The sequence below is a fragment of the Notothenia coriiceps genome, unplaced genomic scaffold (genome assembly GCF_000735185.1).
Source record: "Notothenia coriiceps isolate Sejong01 unplaced genomic scaffold, NC01 NC01_scaffold00012334, whole genome shotgun sequence".
Lineage (NCBI taxonomy): Eukaryota > Metazoa > Chordata > Actinopteri > Perciformes > Nototheniidae > Notothenia > Notothenia coriiceps.
The window spans coordinates 60-24,527 of NW_011345035.1; the positions used below are offsets into that span (position 1 = coordinate 60).

A 24,468-nucleotide genomic window follows, 5' to 3' on the forward strand; every position below is an offset into this window, starting at 1 on the left:
GCTGTTGTTTTATGCTTTATGAACGTGGACAACATGAAACATTCTTCATGACGAAAGTTGTAATTGAAATGTATGCTCGTCACCCTCTCCCTCCGGTGCACATTGATACAAATGATCCCAATACGTATGATTGTATGAAAATATCTTAAAATAAATACAAATGTATTTATTATAAACGTGAGTCCTTAACATCTAGGCTATATCACCATTCAAACATCTTTTAAAAGTTGAACAAACCCCACACAGCTCAGTGAAATGTTGACTTTATTTGATAATTTCAGTAAAAACTAATGTTCATATTTCTCTTTTTGATTATAATACTGATGAACGTTAAAAACAAACTTGTACGTTTTAAAATGCTTAATAAGCACCTTAACTTTCATGATATAACTTCTCCGTCATAATCGTTTGTTTCCGTGAACGGCCGACTGTTGTGTGACGGCAAATGCTGCGGCTGCAAGGCATTGTGGGGCAGCATTTTCTCCTTTCCTTTCGGTAAGGGAGGTCCAGTGGTTCCTAAGCTAAAGGAGGTTATAACGGAAGTTTGAAACCTCCTTTCTTATCATTCTAGAGAATTCGAACGACACTTATCATGGCTGCCACTGAGGGACTTCCGGGTCATTTCACTCCGTTAGGAAGGTTCCTAAGCTAAATGGACTATTCGACTTCAGCCTAGTGTTTATATATATATGGTTTAAATTAGTTGATAATGAACTATGGTTGTTATTATACATCCATGGTTTAAATGCCCAGCATTCGGCGCCACTCGATGACGTAGTATGCTTGCAATAGTGGCACTGCAGCAGCTTTACTCAACATTGAGAAACGGCCAGTGACCTCAAATATTTCCAGAACATGGGATCTGCCCCATCTAGGCTACTCTAAATGGAAATTAAGATTCAGGATAGTCGTATTACTGAGCAGATTAGTTGACAGAAAAGTCTATCCAATAGGTTTACAGAAAGAAAGTTGGTTGTAACATTCTGTGATGATAGGCACCCTGACATAATTATCAATGCATATTAATAAAACAATGTCTTGTTTTTAAGAGATATAAAATAATGAATATCAAGTTGTTTCCATATGCTTGACTATATTAATTTGCCATTTTACAGGGTAGATTTAGCACACTTAATTAAAGGGCTTATGTCCTCGTTATGCCAGAAAACAACTTTAATCCTATTTCCGAGGTGCTTTTGAACGCAGCACAACTCGTCAGCCGGTCATAGAACTTTCTTTATGATGATAGTTTCTCAAGCTATTAAACTTTACATTGCAATCTAATAACTGTGATTACACGTGGGAAAAGCAATATATTTTTGGAGAAGTTACAATACTTTAAAAACATCAATCTTTTGTTGGCTGAACTCCAACCTGGGGGGCCATGTTCTATTTTATGAGAGGGGCACATCATGTGGGACACAAGAGATAAAGACAGTGTTCAACATTTTAATATTTTTAGTTTTGTATGAAGTCATTCATCACACAGAAAACCTAAAATACATTGTTGTTTTTCTTTAAGTAACAGTGTTGTTTCAGTAGATAAAATGTTATTAAATTACATTATGAAGAACAAAATGCATTCCAGTTAACTTTGGTTTGTTACAATACAATACCTACAATTGTATTATCATTAAACTCTTCTTGTAGAGGGGCCACCGTTGCATAAACACATTTTTGAATGAATGTAATTAACATTGATGTATATGTGCTTTTTTCTGATTGTATTGAAATAATTGTTCAATAAATAAATAAAAAAGCTCCCATGCTTCCCCCCCTCCGCTGGCTGATGTGCAGAGCTGTACCCCCCCTAGCGGCCGAGGTCGCAGCCGTGCGTGGAGCGTCACAGCGCCGGTGTCCGTCCCCCAGTCAGAGTGAAAGTTGTCTCGGCTTGGAAAAGCTGGGGGTTCGGGGCTTGCTAGTTTCCACCGCCGGTACTTCACAAGCTTTCTCCCGGAGTAATGAGGCGGAAGGAGAAGAGGCTGCTGCAGTTCGCTGGACTGCTCATAGCGGCTCTTCTTTTCCTCCCAAACGTCGGGCTGTGGTCTTTGTACCGGGACCGAGTGTTCGACAACTCGCCCGACACAGTGGAAGGTCCGGGCGGCATCCCCCAGATACAGGTAGGAGCTCGGCCGTGGGTGGCTCGGTGCAGCGGGGAGGTCTTAATCCGCAATATGTCGCTTGTCTCACCATGTAACAACTACCGTCAGAAATCCTACAAATGCTACGGTGTTTGTTCGCTGCAGCAGTATCAAAGAACCGCTGCGTACTTCCCCCTGCCTCAACAGTTCACCCCCCAATACCATCAACATTTACATTCCCCTACTGTGAGTGTGTGATGTGATTCCCAAAATGGACCTTCTTGTAGCACTGTGCAAGCATGGCAGGTCATTAGTTACAGAGGACAGGATGAATTTAAAGGGGGCCACGTAGCTAACCCAGCAAAGCAGGGCGTCACAGTAAAGTTTCAATAACACGGTATTCAGGAAGTTGTCAAAAAATGTGAAGCAGGCGGTGGGTGCTGCGTTCACAGGTTGACAGGCGTCAGCACATAGTTAGGGGGCAACAAAAGGGGTGGGGGGGACACTTGGTTATGTATTCACATGGCCATTGGGTCATTGCTTCTTTGTCACTATTTTGTAGATCCAGACAAATTCATCAAATGAGCAAAACATAACAGTTTAAAGTCAGGGCAACTGTTATTGCGTGTAAGGCTGGAACTAATTATTTGTTTCCATTGTCAAGGAATCTGTTGGCTAACTTTTATAAGATGTTAACCAGGAGCAACTGTTCTCCCCTGAGCTTGACGTTTTCAACCAAGAATCCAAAATCCAAAAATAGTCACATTTGAATGATGTAAAACATAAAACAGCAGCAAATCCTCACTATTAAGGTGCTGTAATGAGCAAACACTTGGCATTTTCTTTGGTAATTACAAAAACCATGATAATTAGTATCTATTTGATTTTACTTCATAACTTGATTAACTTATTGTTTTCTTCAGTGTGGAAAAAGATGACAAACGTATAGGAAACTGTCAATATGATGCCAACGTTTTTGAATTGGCAGCCAAAGCCATTGTTTTGCTTATCTGATTTGACACTTTTTTGTTTGTTTTTAGCATTCTTTATCCATGCAAATGTTGATTTGTAGTATTTTGTATATTCATATAATGATTTATTAATATTTTCCCTTGTGACAATGTGGATATAGGCCATTTCCAGTTGTCATCTTTCTTTGGTGGAATTGATTAAGTTGCGCTTTGTAAAAGACGTTTTCCAATCTTTTTGTCCGAACAGGGGAGAAAATATTTTTGCACAAACAGGATAGGGAAGTCTGAATAGATGTTTGAATAATTTCAGCGTCAGGGTATTCAAGGTACGTCTTCGATTTTTGTTGTTGAGGAAAACGTTAGGAACTGTGTCAGAATGTGTGGAATTAAATCATCAGAACTGACCCTCCAAACCGGACCCTATTTGGCAGACAATAATAGCTCTTCTTTTTTAAATGAGGCAAATATGCTGAATGGAGGCTTTCACTGATGGCTTTTGTATGTGTGCATGTGTGAGTTTTGGATGGTGAATAGTTGTCCAAATTCAGCAAACTTTCCTGACCGGAAGGATAGCAGGAATGTAATGAAAAGGAGCAAGTGAAGGCAGTTTAGCTTCATCTAGAGCTGGTACACATACCTCTTAAGGTAGCATACCATTCAAACAATGTATCAAATAGCTCTGCAAACAATTACATTCATTATAAATTCATTATTAAGTCTGTAAATGTTAAAATCTCCACCAAAATCCCACGGTGATGTTTTCCATGTTTTGTTGTTATCAGCAGTGAAAGTGAATTTACAGGCCATATTGTGAGAATGATAAAGCCAGTTTATTTGGCAAGGATCTTCTCCAAGGATTACTTTTCTTAGCTCAAGTCTGGATTTATATCTTAACAAGAGATGCTATGAATGAGATTAAAAGGACAAACACAAGGCCAGAAAAAGCCTGTTAGATACTAGCAAACTTTCATAACAGCTGTCAACCTTGAAAACAGTTTGATTGTAAACCAACAGGCAGATTTGAAAATTGAGGCCAAATTTGTATTGGTGGTGTGTTATTAACATTTGAAACAAAGTTATTTGTATTCATTAATTTCCAAAGGTTTTAAGAAGATAACCCTTTATCAAGATGTGTTCTCACCTTTTTCGAGAGTTATCATTATTTCTGTTTACCTATTGGTCAAAATTGGAAATGGCTGTTGCTCTGTGATATTGGGCTTCTGCACACTTCCCCTAAAAACTATTTTGAATGTCTTTATTTCAGGAAAGTAAGCCATTAGAAGCCCTGCACATTATATTTTATAACACCATTATGCACCAGCTTTCCAAGACAATACAATATTAAAACTATTCTTTGGATGATTTTTGTAGATCCAGAGTCTTCCTTGATTCAATGTTATTTGGATTCAGAAGCTTGTGTTAAATATCACATATTGTTATCTTGTGTTTGCTATCCGTGTACCTTTGTGACTTATCAATAAGGCCTTTGTTTTACAACTTGCTGATTGAAAAGGCCCGCCTCTTATGTACACATTCAGGTACATTCCTGACCTTTAGTTTTCTCAACTTGCTGATTGAACAAAAGGCCAGCCTCACATCAGGAATGTACCTTCATATCTACATCAAATTCTCTCTCTGAGCATTTGATCCTCTACTCACTGTATGCTATGCTAACACAACTGTAGCCATGTCGTAGTGGCTGTAATCAGTTGCCCATGCATAGGGTTCCTGAATGAGTATATCATACTACTCTAGCAAACATGAGCTGCCTCATACCTTCCACTGTGACAGTGACAGAAAGGCAATTTGCACATTTTCCATCTCTTATTAAGGACGCCTGTTGAAGCAGAGGTGAATCAGCTTCCTCCTGCCTGCTCCAGCCACTCTGGTTAAGTTGAGGTTAGAGAATATGAGAGCAGTGGGTAGAATTAAAAAGAGACCTCTATAGTCTGAGCTGCAGTTGCTTACTGTGCTGCCCAGCTAACTGTCTGAGTGATTGGACACGGTCTGCTGCAGATGCATGCCCTGACAACAGCTTGGCAGACATGCAAAGGCCTTTACGCAAACTTCTGTTTCCTCATCCAGTCTTAGTTAAGCTGGGTTAGCATCACCAGACTTGTAATACCAGTTGATCCTCATACTTAAAGTTATATCCTTACAAGTCACAAAGCGTAATGTTGTTCAGATTTGCAGATACATATTGCACCTTAACTTGAAGTAAGGGCGGTATTCTGTTGAACAAAATGTCTTCCGTTTTTGAAAAGTAGTTATTTAGTAGTATACATTTTACTTCCTCTTGGCGCCTTACACTGTGTCCCACAGAGATGTATCAGCATTTCTTTGAGCTGCTTTTACTGTGACTTGTTATGCTTACTTTGGGAACCACTATGTTTCACCAAACATGGAGGAATTTAATGAGCCCCAGACTCAATTAAAATAGAAAATGTTTACCATGGTGGACCGCACTGTGACTGTGTTAGTGGAGGTTTGAGCGTTTTTGTTCTCCCTTTAAATGTAATTGTGCTTTTATAACCAATGTGGGGTGAAAAATGTTGTGCCACATCAAGTAAAGTAAATAAACACGTCATGTAACAACTCCTTGAAACAAATGAGTATATTTTTAAATACAAATCTAAAAGAGAAGTCTGTCTGAAAGAACATAATTTAGTCCAAACTAGTTTTTTTTGGTTATTCAGAGTTTGTTGCTAGTGAGTCACATGGAGACTCCTCATGCACGGCAAAACACCAATTGCAATTATTCTAGAGGAATTTATGAAATAACCAAAGAAGGGAATGCCAGGGGTTAAAATGTGAGCAAAACAGGAGCAAACATCAAAAAGAAAAGTTGATGGCAAAAAAGAACACATTGGATGTATATAAATATTCGCGCTATAGGAAGGATGATCCAGATTCCATTTTTGGGGCACATGCCGCTGTTGTTTTTTTTTTTGGCTAACTGGTTGTTATCCACTCTGATAAAAGTCCAGAAGACAAAGTGTGCACTAGAAGGAAAGTTGGCGGAGATTCACGGCCCTGTCACAGAGAAATGAGAATCATACAGGCTTCTCTGCACTGGAGGCTACATTTATGAGCCGCAAACTGCAGGCTGGATTACTGTTCATTCATCACGGCCGGACCTTGTGCGTTTCATTCTGACACATGCACAGTACACTCCGTGATTCACACACACACACACACACACACACACACACACACACACGCATACACACACACACACACACACAGAACATCTGATGTATTTGATTCTGTGTTTATAAATATATATAGATATTTTCACACATATTTGTATTTACATTTGTTTTTATATTCGGGATGTCTCTCTGTCTGTACAAACAAACTGGAAGATTGACAATGAAGTTGACTTTGGTCTGATGACAAGGTGAAATCTTGCTGAACAAATGTGTTCAGGGTTTGCCACACATAGACTTTACTTGGGCGGGCCGCCCAGGTATATTAACGTCCGCCACAGTACATTTCGAGCCCCCTTTAGGTGTAATCTTTTTGTATCCGTCCGCGAGCACGACGCCATCTGCGATCGATGAACTACCCCTCTTGTACCTGTTCGCTCTGCTATCGTGTGAAGGGTCTGCAGTAACTCTGCAGCGAGTTGAAGAAGAAGAAAACGTTCATGAGCGTGCTCCACTAGCACCCAAGTTGATGAGCGTGCTCCACTAGCACCCCCCCCCATCCTTGGATTTCTCATTTCTGCCTCTGAAGTCACCGCTGGATAGCTACCGCTTCCCAGTGAATGTATTACTCTATAACAAACTGTTATTCTGAATAAATACCCCCAGAGCTTCAGTCTGATTTTGAATTCCCAGGCTGTCAGCTTGCGATGTATTCCTGCACAATGCAAATCAGATATTTGTTTGACCCCTTTGTCCTCCAGGGTTCTCAAAGGCCTGAGGAAAACAGGGAAATAAACAAACACTTGATGCTTTATTCATTTACTTTGATACATTCAAATCATTTTTAAGAACACATGTTGGCTTTAATAAGGTTGCAAGTATGTGTGCTGAGACATGATGGGACCCAATGAAATAAATTCATGAAAATATTTGCTTTGTAGCCCAAAAATATATTTGAAAAAACCTTTAACTCTCAATATTAAGATATTTACATTATGAAAACCAGCATTATATCAACACTTGACAAGTAATGTAGTGTAAATCAGTGGTTCGATGGTATCTCCTTTCACAGTTTACTCTGTGTTTACATTTTTGGAAGATTGAGTTGACATGTTTTAAAATGAAATCCCAGCAAACAGTCCAAACTATAAATTACATGTCATTTAAATGTCCCAGATTTCAATGTTTTCCTTGGAGATCCGTACGCGTGGAACCATTTTGACTTGGAGCTGCCTATCTGTTTCCCCTCTGCTGCTATTCTGATAAACATTGAAGTTGAATATAAGTTTAGCCCGTGGTTCTGTGAAAAATCTCTCCTTTCTGCTCTGTTGACATCATGTGGGAGAGACGGAATGATGTTTCATGCCAATAGCAGGCAGTGATTTGAGAATGCTCAAGGCGGCACCGAAAGGATGCGCAAGTCAAAAGTGCACTTAAACAAAATTCTAGGCTGCCCGTGCAAAATCGCTCTTACGGGTTGCATCACACATGCATACAAAGGGTTTGAGGAAAAAAACAAGCCTCCCCAAGGCACATTTTGGAATCGGGAATAATTTAAGTCTGCAGTGAATTTTCTTAAGTCTGCATACAAGTGAGGGAAGTGGGGGCTCTCTGCAATTAAGAATACACATCAACTGTGAATCCTGTGAGGTTAAGAGCAATTAGAGGGGCTGTGAGAGTAGGATTAAGACAATTTAATATGGTTTACGATAACAGTTTTGAGAGTTCATTAGAGTTTATTATGCTGAAAAATAGTTAGTGGTGATGACCTCATTTGTCTTTCAGAGAGTTAAATATTATAGAGACGGAAGTCCAGACAGGGCATGGTAAAGCTAGTCTTGAACTTGTAAAATAAATTAATGATTTTTTTGACTTTCTTGAGACCTCCATCTTTTTTGATCATCATACTTGAACCCTTATTTTGTGATCATTAGGGATGCCACAATCGCCAATTTTGGGGCCGATCGCCGGAATCGGTATCGGCCGATACCGATCGCCGATCCGATCGAGTGGGCGGGGCCTATGGGGATCTTCCATTTAAAGTGATGTTTAAAACTCAGTTAAAGGGGCTCATTCACTGGTGCTTCCACAAACAACAACCAACATAATTATTACTTTCAAATTAAGTACATTATTCAAGTTTACATTAACTTTTGATAATAACACGGACAAATTAGCGGAAGCGCTCTCTTTTCCTCTCTCTCCCTCTCTCTCCCTCCCCTTCTGCTGACAGCCTGTCAGTATCCGTCTCATGCAGCTCACTGATCCAGTAATGAGTGACCCGACAGTGAAGAATAAACATATTTATAACTAGTTTAGCTAGTTCCAGAGGTAGATGAAATAGCTAAGTGTGTTAGGTCTAACTCTTAGTGTGTGTTTTGCTCTGCTCACCGGTCCGTCACAGTGGGTGGAGCTGCAGGATTTCTGCTTCACACGCATTGCATACCGCTATTTTATTGTCATTTTCGGACACCTTAAAATACTGCCAGACCAGTGAAGCCATTTTGGCGAGCTTGTTTTGCCGCAGAGAAAAGTGTCATGTATTCTACGTCATAATTTTACGTCAAGCGATCGGCATTTTTAGAGAGCACCGATCGATCGGCAGAGAGTGAGTATCCCTAGTGATCATGACACAACAAAAACATTATTTGCACGTAATCCTGAAAAAAAGATTCCCTTTACAGGATAGTTATGGATTTCTTACAACTTGTATGTTATTCTTCTTGGTCTAGCCTTAGTTTATTTGTGTAACGATAAAGTAAGCCAAATTATTTTGGAAGACAAATAAAGGCAGATCATGACCACTCAAACTGCATTTGAATCATTCATCTCTCTTTGTTATTTGACCATTTTAACTATGACAATGGCCCCTACCAATCCCAATGCTCATCAGATTTACAACAGTGGGGCAAAACTGAACTCTAGTTGATTTGAGATTTCGAAGTCTCATGGCTACCGTAAGTTTACATCAGGGGATAAGCTGTTACGTCAGTGCCTGATGCAGCCTCACTGAGCTGGGGGCTAGCTGTGCTGCTAGACCAGGAAGTGAGATTTTATCTTTTACTCTTTAAGCCTCTGGAAAGGAGGGAGACTGAGGGATGAAAGTCATTTGCAAAGACTAGTAGAGTTACTCGCTGCAGACTTAAGTCGTTGCACTTTATCACTCGGAGCTAAGAGAAGAGAGGAGGGGAGGGGAAGAAACACCTCGGGAGAAGGAAAGGCAGAGTGAGCGGGTAAAAGCGGTGTTTGTTCACAGGCTGACTTTGTTGGAGAGCGTTTCCTCCCCAGGTTCCTCACACAAGGCAGACGTTGACTCGCTGCTGGCTGCAGCTCAGGCTGATCGTGCTCAGAAGCTGCTCAGTATGCCTGTCAGGGATCGGCTGCCCCAGATCAGTGCACGGAGCCAAATGAGGGACAGGTGCAGCAGACAGCCTGTGGATACGGAGTGAGGAGTCAGGCTTTTAATTACAGCCACGTGGGTTATGGAGCTTCTTTTTCTTTTGCTCAGATGATTAAACTAATCCCTGGACGCCAATTTAACGCCAGCTCTGTGCTTCACAGTGCTGAGCCTCTCAGAGAATAAGATCCTTCAGCAGGGTTGTATTCAGCATATATCTGCTTCACACTCACACCAACCATGGGTCAGATTACGAACATCTTTGTGCTCTAGAATACATTTGTGTTTGCACACAATTTGAATATATGCAGTGTTGGCACTAATCTTATAAACCTGTGCATATGTCTTGCTCAGCACTGTATATACTATGCAGCGGTAGAGACTTAATAGACTTGTGAGGTTGCATTTTTAACCAGCTGTGAATTCCATTCCATTCATTTGATTTGATTTAAAAAAAATATATATATATATATAACTCCACAACAAAACACAGGAATCTCCAAGGGCGTTGGAACTTGAACAATTTGGCACTGAAAGTCAAAATATCTCAGCGAGTAGTATACATTTTTAGAATTTCAAATTGTAGATATGAACACTGACCCTTGTACTCCTTATTATCAGCCACTGGTAATCTCGATTACGTTTGAACCAAAGGCCACTACGACTACTACTTCTGCTGTACTGTAGGGAGGCGTGTGTTGCAGTGGTTGTGCGTTGGTGTTCGGATCAGGGGAACAGGTTCAAACCCCACTGCAGTCAGCATGTCGTTGTGTCCCTGGGCAAGACACTTCACCCCAAATTGGTCCTGTGGGGATTGCCCACAGTATCGAGTATGTAAGTCGCTTTGGATAAAAGCGTCTAACAAGTGACATGTAATGTAATGTACTGCTCTGTTGGATGCTCCTGTTAAAGACTTCCATTGAGACCGTTCTTTTTACTGTCGTCTAAAGAATAGACCTGGACTTTTTTTCACCTTAACCTGTTGTGTTCAGTTATATTGTTTTTGGTTGGGTGTACGTGTTTTATTTTTCCTTCCTGAACAACTCTGTGTGTACTTTGTACTTTTGTACACATTACCTGACCCACGATAAATGTATCTTTCTGAAGGGAACCCACAAGTTTAGTTTTTCTAGAGATATTTTTCTTTTTTTTCTTCTTCCAGCAGTATGCTTTGGTGTGATGTTTTTTAGAAGCTCATACTCCGTGGTATTTAGGCAATCTGCTGTGTGCTTTGTGCACATGAGATGAAAGCTAAGTCTCTGTATGTGTGCAACGACAAAGCAGAATATTTTTCATATTGCCTGCCTGGTTGCCTGGCAGTAAAGATCCAGGGATAAGGCAGTCATGGAACAGTCATGATAGTAAAAACAACAAAGCTTCATGGGAATGGAGGAACAGTTTGAGTGTCCATAGCAGACAGACCATTTCACCTAAGGCAGGGTTGCGTTCCAATAGTCCATTTAGCTTAGAAACCTTCCTAACCAAGTGAAATGACCCGGAAGTACGTCAGTGGCAGCCATGATAAGTGCCGTTCCAATTCTCCAAATGAAAGGAAAGGAGGTTTCAAACTTCGTTTATAACCTCCTTTAGCTTAGGAACCACTGGACCTCCCTAACTGAAAGGAGAGGAGAAAATGCTGCCCCACAATGCCTTGCAGCCGCAGCATTTGCGTCACACAACAGTCGGCCGTTTACGGAAACAAACGATTATGACGGAGAAATTATATCATGGAAGTTACGGTGCTTATTAAGCATTTTAAAACGTATGTGGTAAGTTGCCAAAGTGCTTTGTTTTGAACGTTCATCAGTATTATAATCAAAAAGAGAAATATGAACGTTAGTTTTTACTGAAATGATCAAATAAAGTCAACATTTCACTGAGCTGTCTGGAGTTTTTTCAACTTTTAAAATATGTTTGAATGGTGATGTACACAGTGATAGGTGTTAAAGACTAACGTTTATAATAAATACATTTGTATTGATTTTAAGATATTTTCATACTTTAACACCTATCACTGTGTACATCACCATTCAAACATATTTTAAAAGTNCCCTGTCTCAATCAAAATGGAACTGTATGAAATAAAACGGCACATTTGTCTTGTAGTAAATAAAAAGGGATCACTTTCAACGTGACTTATGATAGATAGTACACGTTGAAGATCCAATGGGGATACTGAATGGCGGTTCTGACTGACCTCATCAGTAATGCATGACGCAGACCCAACGTTTCGTTGCTCTGATTGGCTGTAGGTCTATTCAAATTGCATTCGGAGGCATTTTGATCTGATCGCGGCCGCGCTGATATTATAACGCGAGAATTCCTTTAGTGTATAAAACTCCCCCACTACTTAGACTATTCCTTGCACCCCTCTTCTAGCATAAGGCTGAGTGGTCTCAACCATATTGCATCAGTGACGTGCACTTGTTGTTACAGCAGGGTCAGTTTGCGTGTTGTGGACACGACCCGTATATTTTCGCAAGCCGTTTTCTCAACATTTAGCATTTTGCTTATTATTTAATTTAATTTTCTTACTTTAACATAATTTTTCATGGTGGGGCTAAGGTGGGGCTAAGCCCTTTCTTGATATGGCTGTAGCATACTCCAGCTATACCCTGGCGCCGCCACTGAGCCTAAGGCTTTTGGCCACTGTCAATAAACCTTCAACTTGTACAACACACTGAGAAATGGTCAAAAGTGATGTCAATTATTTAAAATGTGTTCTTAATGCGCTCAAATTTGCTAAGCCACTGGTGTGCATCTTTAGGAACACTCGCAGAGTTATACAACAGTGCAGCACACACAATAAGGTTTTCTTCCTGGTCCCCTGTCAGAATCAGTGTCAGCGAAGAGATGTCTCCAGAACATCAAACTCTCACTTCCAACAGCGCTGTGCTGAGAGTTTATCCACAGAAAGTGTGCACTTCTATTTCATGCTTGAATATCCTGCGAGGAGAATATCAATGTGATGACGCAGAACCCCGCGGAGGCCTTATATACACAACCACACACAGACAGACAGAGACGCTGCAGCTCCGCATACAGAGACAGAGGATGCTTCTTCTTCCATTTAGTCATTCTACACAAAGAGTGACTTTCAGTGACTCTGCATAGTGAGTTACAGGATCACAGCACAATGGAGGAAATTAGCGAAACATTTTAAATACAAATGACACCACTGACTGTGTGAAATACTGAATCATTAATTAGACTGCGGGGTTAGAAGAATATGACACCGAATAAAAAACTGATCTATATACACACACATTTGGTTGAGGACTTTTGGTATGTGTGTTATGGTGTTGTTATTCAATATTTCCGATGACCAAGCTTTTACTTTTGGCGGTAACTGGAACATTGTTGACATCCATCCATCTATTTTACTATACATTCACATTGTCATTTTTATCATTTGGATTGTCTTTTTTCTAAATGCATTGTCTTTTTAAATCTATACACTGTCATATTTTGCATGTCTGTCTGTCATTGGATAGGGACCCGTCCACTGTAGCTCTCCCCAAAGTTTCTACAATGTTTTCCCTTTTAGATTCTCTTTGAGAATATTTCCTTATACGCTACGGAGGTCTCTGCTGCAAGGACAGAGGGTGTCGTATGATGGACACACTGTAAAGCTTCCTGAAACAATTGTGTTATGGCTGAGATTGGGCTATTTAGCTCAAATGGGATTGATTGGTTGGTTCCTGAGTCTGACAGAGACGAGTTGGAGAGTGGGGACATTTTGGCCCGTTCTCACAACAGATCAAGAGTTCATGTTTTGTTAAGGGTCAGGTTAAGTTAAGGTAAAGGTCAGGTAAAGGGATTCAGTAATAAGCAACTTGTTGATGCAACACATATCTTTTCAAACTGCAAAGTTGTGGGGACTCGTGTGCATAATCAGACTGCATTGGCTTAAATATTTGAATTTTAACACTTAAAATCCACACAAAAATGCAAATTGACATCAATCCACCTTAGAATATATAACTGGCCAGCTGCCACCTGATACAGGGAGAAGCGTGGACACCTGTTTCCACCTGTATGTATTGACTTATTATTCCATCTCCTTGCTGCTCTCACATAGATGCTGTATAGGAGAATAATTAATTCAGCTCTCTCCTCTTTCCCGTCTTATTTCCCCCTTCTCCTCACCTCTCTCCCGCCCCCCCCTCCCTTCCCCACTTCTATTCTCCTCTTTCTGTCACAGGCAGATGCCCTCAGTGTGTCATACAAGGACCTGACAAGCAGCAAGAGTCCATCTGTGCAAATGTATACTAAGAAGAAGCAAGATTGTGCCGCCCCATTTCCTCCTGATTAAAATTTCAGCACACGTCGCCATGATATTCCTCTGGGGCTTTTCTTCGTTCTCAACAAGACCTTGAAAAGCAAGACAAGGAGAGAGGAAAACTTTTTTGCTAATGTGTGCACATGTTTAGTTTTGTGGAAGCAGAACGGGGGCGGGAACTGAACCTAACAAAAGTAATTGAGACTGACAGTCGAAGAGGATGAGAATGAAAAAGACAGAATAATCTGCAGGAACAGACGGGGGATGAGATCGTTTCATGTGTTAAACAAGTGGGGTAAGACAAGTAAAAGGAGTCTGCGAAGATTTAAATTCTCAACACAGTCTCCTCTAATGGCCACTTGACTTTTCACAAATCGTGGATGTACTCTGGCGGAGAGACTGTCCTAAATGCTCATTATAAACTCAACTAACCAGCAAGTGCAATTGTTTAGTTATTCATTTAGATGACGCTGTTGGGATTGTTATTAGTTTGGCAGGTATTTGGTCAAATGACTAAATAAGTAGACAAATTAAAGTGATGCCTTTTTGATAGCACTAAATAAGATGTCCGGGGATCGCCAGAGCTATTACAATTCAAATTGAGGGGAAAATTAATATCCCAAATTGGATATTTGATAGAAATCCATTTAATCATTGATTAGATTTTAAAAGCGGTTGACTTTATAAAACCAACAGAAGAACATAACTATTACGTTTATGGCTCACATGAATACTGTACACCCAAGGCTCATACTTTTTCTGAACAGGACTAACATGACTAACATTTAATGAACATTTAAACTTTATCGTGAGCACGAGAAAACGTTGTTCCCCTCCGTAAAAAGCAGAGCAGAAGGAGCTCCATGATTCTCAGGGATTTAACACTGCTTAATCTTACAATTCTTCGTTAAATGTAATGATAGAAAATATATTGCATCAAGTTCCATTTGAGCAAAAACAACACAATGTCCCAGCATGACCCTTTACATACTCACCCCACAAATGAAGCTAGCAGCAGCATCATAATGAACATACAGATGCAATGTGATATGGTTTAGAGACTAGAAAAGTTTCAATGTTATAATTCACTGTATAAATGAATGATACAGAAACTCAACACTACGTAACAGTCTTATTTATGATGAGGATACAATTATTGTTCTTATTTAGATTGGGGAGAAATATGTTTTTTTTTCTTATAAGAACTGTTGAATGTGAATGAAAACAAATAGTTTACTATGAAAACTTCAAATGGAATGTCAGAGTGCAATGTGATATTTGCGATACGAGGAATTATTTACAGTATGAACCCAGTTCCATCACAGCCAGCTCATAAGAATGCAAATTCATAGCCAAGTCACACGCGCCCGCCCCGATGAGGCATTGAAACAGAGCTGAAAATAAGGCAGTACCAAAGAAAGTAATCCGTTTCCCTGCTTTACTACACAGCAGAATATTGCCTTCCTCCAGTCGGCTAATCACCATCATCAGAAAGCCAAGGCTCCATGCAGCCACAAACTCATTTCACTCTGGGCACTTTTCCGCTCTATTAATATTTGAGACAGCACAAACACACTGATAGGACATTGGAGGAACAACCCACGAAGCACACAGGCTGTGCCTTTTCCATCCAGCACGTCCTCATTAACCAACAGGCCCCAAGACGTCTTATAAATGACACAGGAAACCGAAAACTATTTTTAAAGCATAACAATTATTTTAAGCTGAAAGTAAGCATGGGAGGAGAACTGAAAGGACAGGGATGTAAATATTGTAACCTGGCAGTGAGAAGCCTCATTACATTTAATATAGCCTTTTAGAGCTCTGTTTAACTGATGACAAAAGGCCATGTGTCAGTCAGTGTTTGCACACAGATTCACAATAGACAGACTGAGAGAGTCAGTTAACAAATGTGTGGGTGTGTTTGCATAAGACATGGAGACAGACGCATGCAAGTTGCCTAATCTTCCTAAAATGGATTGTGTGTTTAATATCAAGATATGTCTTCTTCAAAAGGACACATCCTTATCTCCAAATCAGACAAACGCTTCACTGCCAGTTTTAATCGTATATACTGTAGTTTGTGGAACATTCTGGTCAGAAATGGAAAGTCTGAATCGTTTTTCGAATCAGCCACACTTGAAGGCGGATTGAAAAGTCGGCTATTAAAGATAGGTAACATTGTTTAAATATAATGGACACAATTGTACATTTTAAGACTATGCAATATCCATAAGTGCTAATCCCAACAATGTATTGTATTAATAGGTTATAATATGTATGTTTTTGTTTTATTTATAAATATGTATGGTTATTTTTATTAATGATTGTTTTAACAGTTTTGTATGTTAGGATTGCTATATCATGTGGTTATACCTCGTGCAATTACCATTTTTTTTAACAAAAACACCTAGAATTATATTCTAGTGTATACAGTCCCTCATGAAAGATATTAATTATCTCGACCGACCAATAACAGCATGAAGTGGGTGTGAAAGTTGGGTCGTTGTTACAGAAAGTTACAGAAATCGTCGGGAACAACTTTAGCAAGAATTGTTGCAATTGATAACTGCAGTTGTATTGATGTTACGAGCCAATACAGAAGAGAGGGTAAATTGAATGCCAGACACATGTGATGTTCTATTATCTACTATTCAATCATAAATAGGAATGTTCCATGGCCATGACTGCTGGGCCGGATGAGCAGAGAGTCATTCCTTCACTCGTTTAATTGATTGCGGATGGCTTTGTTCACTCGAATAAATACAAATAAAATAAAAAGCTTAAATGGGTAGCCACAAAGACTTTGGCGGCTGCCCAGACTGTATGTGGGAAAACACTGCGATCTGAATGCCAACAACTTTATTGACTGTAAGAGGGAATGATAATAGTTGGAATGAAACCAAATGCAAGTGACCAGAGCACGGGGATATTATGGTATTGTCAAGGCCAGAAAGCATATACTGATTTATTCTTCTTCTAAATGAAGGCCCAAGATCCTTGCAGAAACTGTGTGGAGGATGGAATAGTGATACATAATTCATTGCTGAGTCGTTATGACATATTCAGTATGGAAATGTAGACAAGACCTAATCGAGGACATTACGGAGGGGGGCACTGAAATTGCAGTCATTCATTGGTCCATTGGTTTTTTTCCCCTGGTGACCTCGATGGAGGGCTTTTCAGATTATAAAGAGCCTCTCTGAACCGCTGGCTGCCTAACCTCATTTCAATACTGCTGTGGTCTTCTGTTAATCTGCCCAACAGCAGATTATGTTTGCTGTTTGGTCAGATAGGCTGGGATTGGTGCTGCTGCTGTGGGTTTAGGCTCTCAGCAGCAGTTCTAGGACATTACACAGAAATACAGCACCTACATGCCAAAGAGGCATGGATGAAGTTTGGTTTTTTCAATTTGATTTATTTATTTTATTCTGAGATAAAGACTTTCTAGTCTACTTTATTATTTATGCTCACTGTTGTTATTCTTTCTTTGCTATCATTATATCCATTGTCAGCTTCATGGCCTGCCTCTATAGTTGTCAAGGATATACTGACATCTTTATTTATTGAATCTTAGTCATTAAAATTGAGATGCGTTTTCAATAATCCTTATTATTTGATGAACAAAATGCTTTCCTCGATTTTCCTTTAGATGCATTCAGGCCTAATATACTCTGATCTGTTCTATGGTCACAATGTCACCTAAGGCTGAATTCATCTTCAAATACTTGCTGGCTGCCAGGATGTTTCCAGAGTGGTCTTTCATTTTCAGAGGAACATTGCCCAGGTAATATCGCTGTCACCCATAAGGGATCACTCAAAAGTTGCTGGTGAAAGGATGGAGGAAAATAAGATCTCTGCAGTAGTACAAGTTTTTTTTTTTCTCTTGCTTTCACCTCTACATTTATTTTCTGGGCTATTGCCTGACACCTTCAACATTTAGTCTTAAATTAAAGCCTGAGGTGTGAAGTGGACAACTTCTTCACGCAGGTGGTGACTGTGGTTCTCCTCATGTGGCTTCTAAACTTTGTCAAAAGGTTGTTATGACGTGGTACCTAAAAACATATATTACTTTTACTGAAAATGTGTCAGTCTTTTGTGGACGCTTGCTTGTTACACAGGACTAATGCTCTAAATGTGGGCTTATAGCACACAGATAATACAGACAGATACATCTAAGGCTGCATACAATTTGTACTTAATTTGATTTTAAGTTATAAACGTGATGATGCAGTCTTATGTTGATGATGTTCATTATTGCCCTAGTGCTGAATGGGCCATCGGGATGTACTTCCTCAGGAAGAGGGACATGCTGTGGACAAACACTGCATCTTAGGAAACTAAACTGGAACTCCTGCAGTCAGAAGGCAAACATAAGTGTAAGTGGCTTGATGGGTTTTAATGTTAACAATGATGTTGTGGGCAAAGTCAATTTGACTGTGGCTGCTTGAATTTCATAAGGCAGGCACTGCAATTTAACAAATGGAAAACCAAATGAAGTTAAACCTCATTTATTCTTTCTGCAAGAACGTAGTGGTGGAGTAAAAGAGCTGGTCTAGGCAATAGTGCCATGTGTCCGTGAAGAACAAATGTCCACATTTATTCTCTGAGGAGGACAAATCAGACCACCTTGGGTCAATACTTCCCTTTTTAGTTTCCTCTCCTTCTAAGGGCCGACAGAAGTTTGAAGTGAGAAGGGGAAACTTTTCTGTCCTTTGCTTTTCCAATTCACCTCGACCCTGAGAGACACAATTACCTGTCTGTCCTACTCCAACTCACCTTCTCCTTCTCCTCAGTCAATTTGCCTTGGCTGTCTTGAGTTATCACACAAAAGCATAAGCAACCAATCTTTCTATAAAAATAGTACACTATTGTGTAGCACCAGACTACACGATTGAATAGGCGTCATTCCCCAAAGTCTGGACAAACATACTGTACGGATAATGTCCCTAAATCAAAGAGATCCAACTGAAAGAAGGGGAAGGAAATCATTTGTGTTGAGCTTAAAACCATCCTAAAGGTGTGATCATTTAAACGGCGGAGAATAGGGGAAACAAGGGAAAAAAAACAAAATAAGAAGCATAAAAATAGATACAAAAAGAAAAAAAGAAAACAGCCAGTGGCTACAACTGCTTTGCTGAACCCATTCTGTTGTTTGGTGAAATATCTTAGCCCTAAGAGAAATATTGAGTTATGAAAAATCTAATTGGAAGTTTTGACTGCAGGCCTAGACATGTTTTCAAACTCCCCCCTCCCCCCCTCCCCCTGGACTCCTGCTCCACTGCTCTTTGCTGTTTAAGTTGCAGATCTCCAGGAGGAGTTTGAGGCAGCGAGACCTCCCTGGAAGAGGAGCCCGGCCCCCCGACAGGAGTCATTATCCACAGCTCTGCTGCGAGCAGAGATACCAGGCAGAGGACTGGACACAGGCCATGACAGATGGCTGCTTCTCTGCCTTCTGCAGGCACAGGACTGTGCGTAATTCTTGGATGCATGACACAGACGCAAAAACACTGGCAATGTTGAGACTTTCATGTTGTGTGAACAGTTTCACCCCTCGCAGGATGTTTATTCAGCAGGAAAACAGTGAGTCAGTGTTTATCTCCACTGCCATCAATGCAAATATGAAGCACTTGCTATAACCATCACAGTTTTTTGCACAAAGAAGAAGTCAGTGCTCTTTTTAAAAATGTTTCCCAAGATTTACTTTACACTTTGATTAGCAGCACGACATTCAATCTTCACCACAGATTTACTTTTGTAAGCATTGTGCATCTATTTTAAGGAGAAACAATAATCTTCTACATTGTTTATGCCATACAATAAGACTACAGGAGGAAACCATTTGGAAATTGGTCAGCTATCTTAGTCAACCTAATGCAAGGTATTTTACAACATGCAATTTAAGTTATAATTGAACTTTAACAGGAGACAGTCTGTTCATTTACAGCTATGGAACCACTGCCATGATCACAGCTTCCACTGGCTCCTATCCACACCCATCTGAGCAAAGTGCTGTTCAAATACACTCCTTATTATCATGTCTTCAGGGAAATACTGCGAGGGGGCCATTTAGTGCTGAGTCGAGATGCTGCCAACTTGATTGCACGTTCTCTCCTGTCCCATGGTCCTTGGGTCTAATGCAGAACATGGTATGGTTCTCCCATGTAGGGTGAACGTAGGGTCAGGGTACAGTGATATAATCTATATGAGCTGTTGAAGCATCCTTGAAGAGGGTGAGTAATGATTCTTGGAATGCTGTTCTGTGACGCTGGACATCACTGCCCTTATATGGAGGTGAAGTATCACCGAAGCTAACCATTCTCAATTGAGAAATAAGTCAGATTTCTATTGCCTGTTGGAAATGGATTTTAATTTCAATGTCAAGGGAAAAAGAGGATCCCTCTTCCAGCAAGAAATAAATAAAACTAATTTGACTGATCGTGTTGCAGCTTATAGTTCCCGCCTGTTGTTTTATTTCTTGGAATTGTAATAACTTGGCTTGTGTCCCCTTCTATTTTTATATGAAGACCAATTTTCTAGTCTTCTTGTTTTTCATGATGCAGCCATGAGTATGTTAACAACCCCCTCACCCTTTCCCCTGGCATCCTCTCCATAAGCAGAACTCAGCCTTGTCTCATCATGTTGCTGCTGGCTTTGGCTTTGGCTGCGTGGGAGGCAGGGTTCCACCGTGGGGACAGAGGACAGATGTGGCTTACATAATGATCGGCAAATCAGTTATCTCAGTGGCCCTAATCCTACTAGCATCCCTCCATACATCTCCCTACGGCTGCCTCGTCCTGCCCGTGCCAAGGCTTACTGTGCCGTGCTCAGCCAGAGGGCCACTGCTTGTTCACACCACTGGTTAGAAAGAATGAATCAAGGAGCTCAGTAGGGAGGGCTTTTTACAGCACCACTGGAAGACAATTACCAACTCATGTCAGTAAGGGGACAGTCAAGCCACAGGATGAAAGCTTGGGGTTCAGTTGATTCAACTGACAACTTCCAATATGAGAGCATAATGTGAAACAAAGTCAGCAGAGGCAACACTTTAAGAACTGTCAGAAAGACCCCTATTCAGTGGCTGGTTCGTAATGAAATAACATGCTGTACATCTACCAACTTCTTTCAGCTGGCTGCCTCACATCAATGCTAGGTACAGAGAGTAATGACAAGCAGCAGTTCACCTGAACAGCAAGGAGAGCCAACAATAAAATAAGAGCTGTCATTGTGGATGCATTTGCTGGGCTTTGTTTCTGAATCCAAAATAATTGAAGGAATACCTTTGAAAAAGAACTCGATACTTATGACATGTTTTCATCAAGAGCTTTATTAATGTGTATTTCTTCGGCTTTTTTTACAGAACTAAAGACAAATAGGTCATCGAAAGCCTTCACCTTGTCTGAGGTTGTTTTATGCAATTTATGTTTTATGATTTGAGCAGCACAAATGAAATCCCATTGACCTTCATTATATTGGTGTGGCACAGACGTTTTAGAGGCCGTTAAATCAAGCCAGGGGCACTTAAATATAAAACTATCCTCGGGGTACATTTTCGAAAAGCATGTTTTGTTTTTTGTAATCTGGGAAAACAGACGCTTTGAGAAACATGTAATACTATCACAACGACAGGCCAGTTTTTGGAATCCAGAGCACTGAAGAAAATGCCACCAACCCCAAAATATTAGATTTTTCTTTTTGACACTTTTTGAAACAGCTTCTGAGATAGTGTGATACAGAAAGTTTACCAGAAACCCTAACGCTGTGTGCACAACTCAACGCGCCTTTTCATCGTCTCAAATGTTCACCACACCCACATGCAGAGCAGAGGTCTGAAAGCAATCGAAGAGCCTTTCAGGACCCATCTCCCAAAAGAAAATGACTCAATATGAATAGGCTCCTCTCACTCCATTAAAATCCAGTCTTTTGTTGATTTTTTTTCCCGTTGAGGATAATAGAAATCTGATGCTAGTACAATGGGAAACATCTAGGAAGAATCTTAGGTATAATCTTACAGCAGGTAGGGACACAAGTTATGTTTCCATCAGCATGACATGTATACGGTGTTTCTTAAAAGATAAGAGTTGTATATTGTTCTAGATAAATGGATTGTTTTATGGTGCTCTTTATCACTTAATTAAGGCCTAGACATCCAGTGTAACTTCCAAAAAACTTTGTCAAAAAATACCCCGCAGTTGAGTGACAGCAGTGATGTCATTGAACTAGATTGTATTGCATCAGCTACCACCTAAGCCATTCAATGAGCTCGGAAGAAAATAGCAGCATTAGTAGCTTGTTTCATTTCCCTTCTCTTCACCAACACAGCTTATCTTTTCAGGCATCGTTTTACATCCCAAATCAATGCCAATGAAAATATTTTACCAGGGTTGGGGGTGGAGAGGTGTGTATGTGTGTATGAAATGATCAAAGCCCTATAAATGCTAACAGTGACATCACCTGCTGTTCCTGCGAGTGGCTCAGTAAGGAAAGCCATGGTCTAGCAGAGCAAAAAAATGCAGCAATTTCTCCCCGAGACAGCACGTCAATCTTCAAACAGCTGTTCAGAAGTGCTGTTGTATGTGCAGACTGATTGCTGAAAAGTGCTGTAAGACTAGAAAATGAGACTGACTGCTTCAGTTAAAAACCTTACTCTGAAGCTCTCTGAACTGTAGGAAACATCTATTGCATCACCATCTGTCAAAATGAAACAAAGTTGTCACACTTCACAGAGATGCATCCGCTGTAGCCTAATGGTGAGAGAAAAAAAGGTTTCATTCTGGAAACTTGGGAGTTCCATCCAGAACTGAGGGAATGTGGGCGAAAAAAGTCAAAAATAAAGCATATACTGCTCCAGGAACAGCTGCTGTAGAGCTGCTGAAAAAAGAGGTTCAACCCTCCATCTCCTCGCTCACAATCTTACACAAAGAAGAAAAACAGGTTGTTCTGGGTAATCAGGCTATGGCAGGAAATCAGACAATACTAAAAGCATTTGCAGCACAACTTCTGCTGCTGCGTCCAACTTTTGTGTAGTCTTTTTTCAAAAACAATGTCCTGCACTATGTGATCCCATTCTTCTTTTTCCATTTAATATTATATTGCAGTGATTCATCGATCTGCTGACCACAATGCTCAACTTTAAAAAAATGTACTTTTAGGCAGCCGAATTTTTGTGTAAAAGAACTGGGCTCCATTTTCACGAAGGCAACAAAACTAGTCAAACTTAGTTGCCACCAGGTTGTCCTTCCCGTATATTATACATGAGGACATTTATAGAATATGTATAAGTTGAACTTTTCTATGGGCCACTGGGTGACATTTCAGTCTTTCTGTAGTGTTGAGCAGGGGTCAGCATGTTTTTTTGAGGTTCAATTCCCAGTGTATGAGATCCTGACCTGCACCTTCACTTTGTTTGTATGAGAAAAAAAAATTCCGGAGCTCTATTTACTTTGTTAAGCTACTGATACATTAAACCAGAGGTGCCCAGTACGTCGACCACGACCGCGGGGGAAATGCTGGTAGATCGCGAGTCATTCATAAAAAAATTAAAAATCCAGCTCTGTTGAAATAGACAAAACAGGTTTTGATCCCTCCTCCCTTGGCCTCCCTGCCACTTAATTCAGGAGTTGACTTGATTGACAGAAAAAGCGACCTATCACTTTCCAGTCTGTTAACCCAGAATGCAAAGCGATACAAAATCAGTCAAGTGCCGGGAAAACTCAAATTAAGTTAAAGAGACAAACAACAAAATGAGTGCGGGACCGAGCAAAAAGCTAAAAACATAACACTTCCACCCAGAATGGGAGGAAGAATATTTGTTTGTGATGTCACATTCAAAGGTTATTTGCAAGGCTGGATTAACCATATGGGCAACCTGAGCAAGTGCCCAGGGGCCCTTGAGCAAAGAGGGCCCTCAGTGACAAGATGAAAAAAAAAAAAAATTATTATTTTTATTTTTATTTTTTTTCGGGCACAACCTCACTCATCATACATTGTTTTAAATGATACTCACTCTTCGCCATAAATAATACAGCTTTTCTATAGGGTCAAATTAATATATTTTCTAAACCGTCTCTGTACTGTAGGTCTCACTCAAGCCCCCAGGAAGTGCGCCGGACTCTGATGAGAATAATCGTTGTGGCCAAACGGCGGTACTACACCTCCGTTAGGTTGCTGGGCCCGGAAACACTTTTTCCCATTGACTTACATGGGGAAAGAGTGGTCTGTAAATCGTTGGATAATTTTTTTAAACTACCCAGTATGAACGTTTGTATAGCCCTTATTAAAAACATTCGGTCCTCAAGTTGTAAAATGTGCTAATAACATTATTCTGAGAGTTATTTCCTCAGCATTATGAACGCGCATCCAACCCACGGGACTGCGCCGCCCGGCACGTTCATGTTACGTGTTCAGTACTACATGCTTTTTACCTTTACCCATGGATGCACAATAAGAACGGACCATATCGCCTTACTGCCAGTGAGCCCACGGAGCTGTAATAATGGATATATTGCACATGTTTGCTGTAATTCAATTCAAAAAAGTTACACATTTTACAAAATACACATCCTGTAACAGTTTGGAGGATTTAGCA

The 24,468-nt window shown here is 40.3% G+C and overlaps 1 protein-coding gene across 1 annotated transcript in view; it reads left to right on the plus strand.

Annotated features, from left to right (window-relative positions):
• The first annotated feature begins 1,788 nt into the window (after window positions 1-1,788).
• LOC104947312 (polypeptide N-acetylgalactosaminyltransferase 10-like) overlaps window positions 1,789-24,468 on the plus strand; it is a 71,213-nt gene continuing 48,533 nt past the window's right edge. Inside the window, exon 1 of the mRNA XM_010773290.1 lies at window positions 1,789-2,120. Within this exon, the coding sequence (XP_010771592.1) occupies window positions 1,962-2,120 (159 nt within the window). The 5' untranslated portion in view covers window positions 1,789-1,961. The remainder of the gene's footprint in view (window positions 2,121-24,468) is intronic.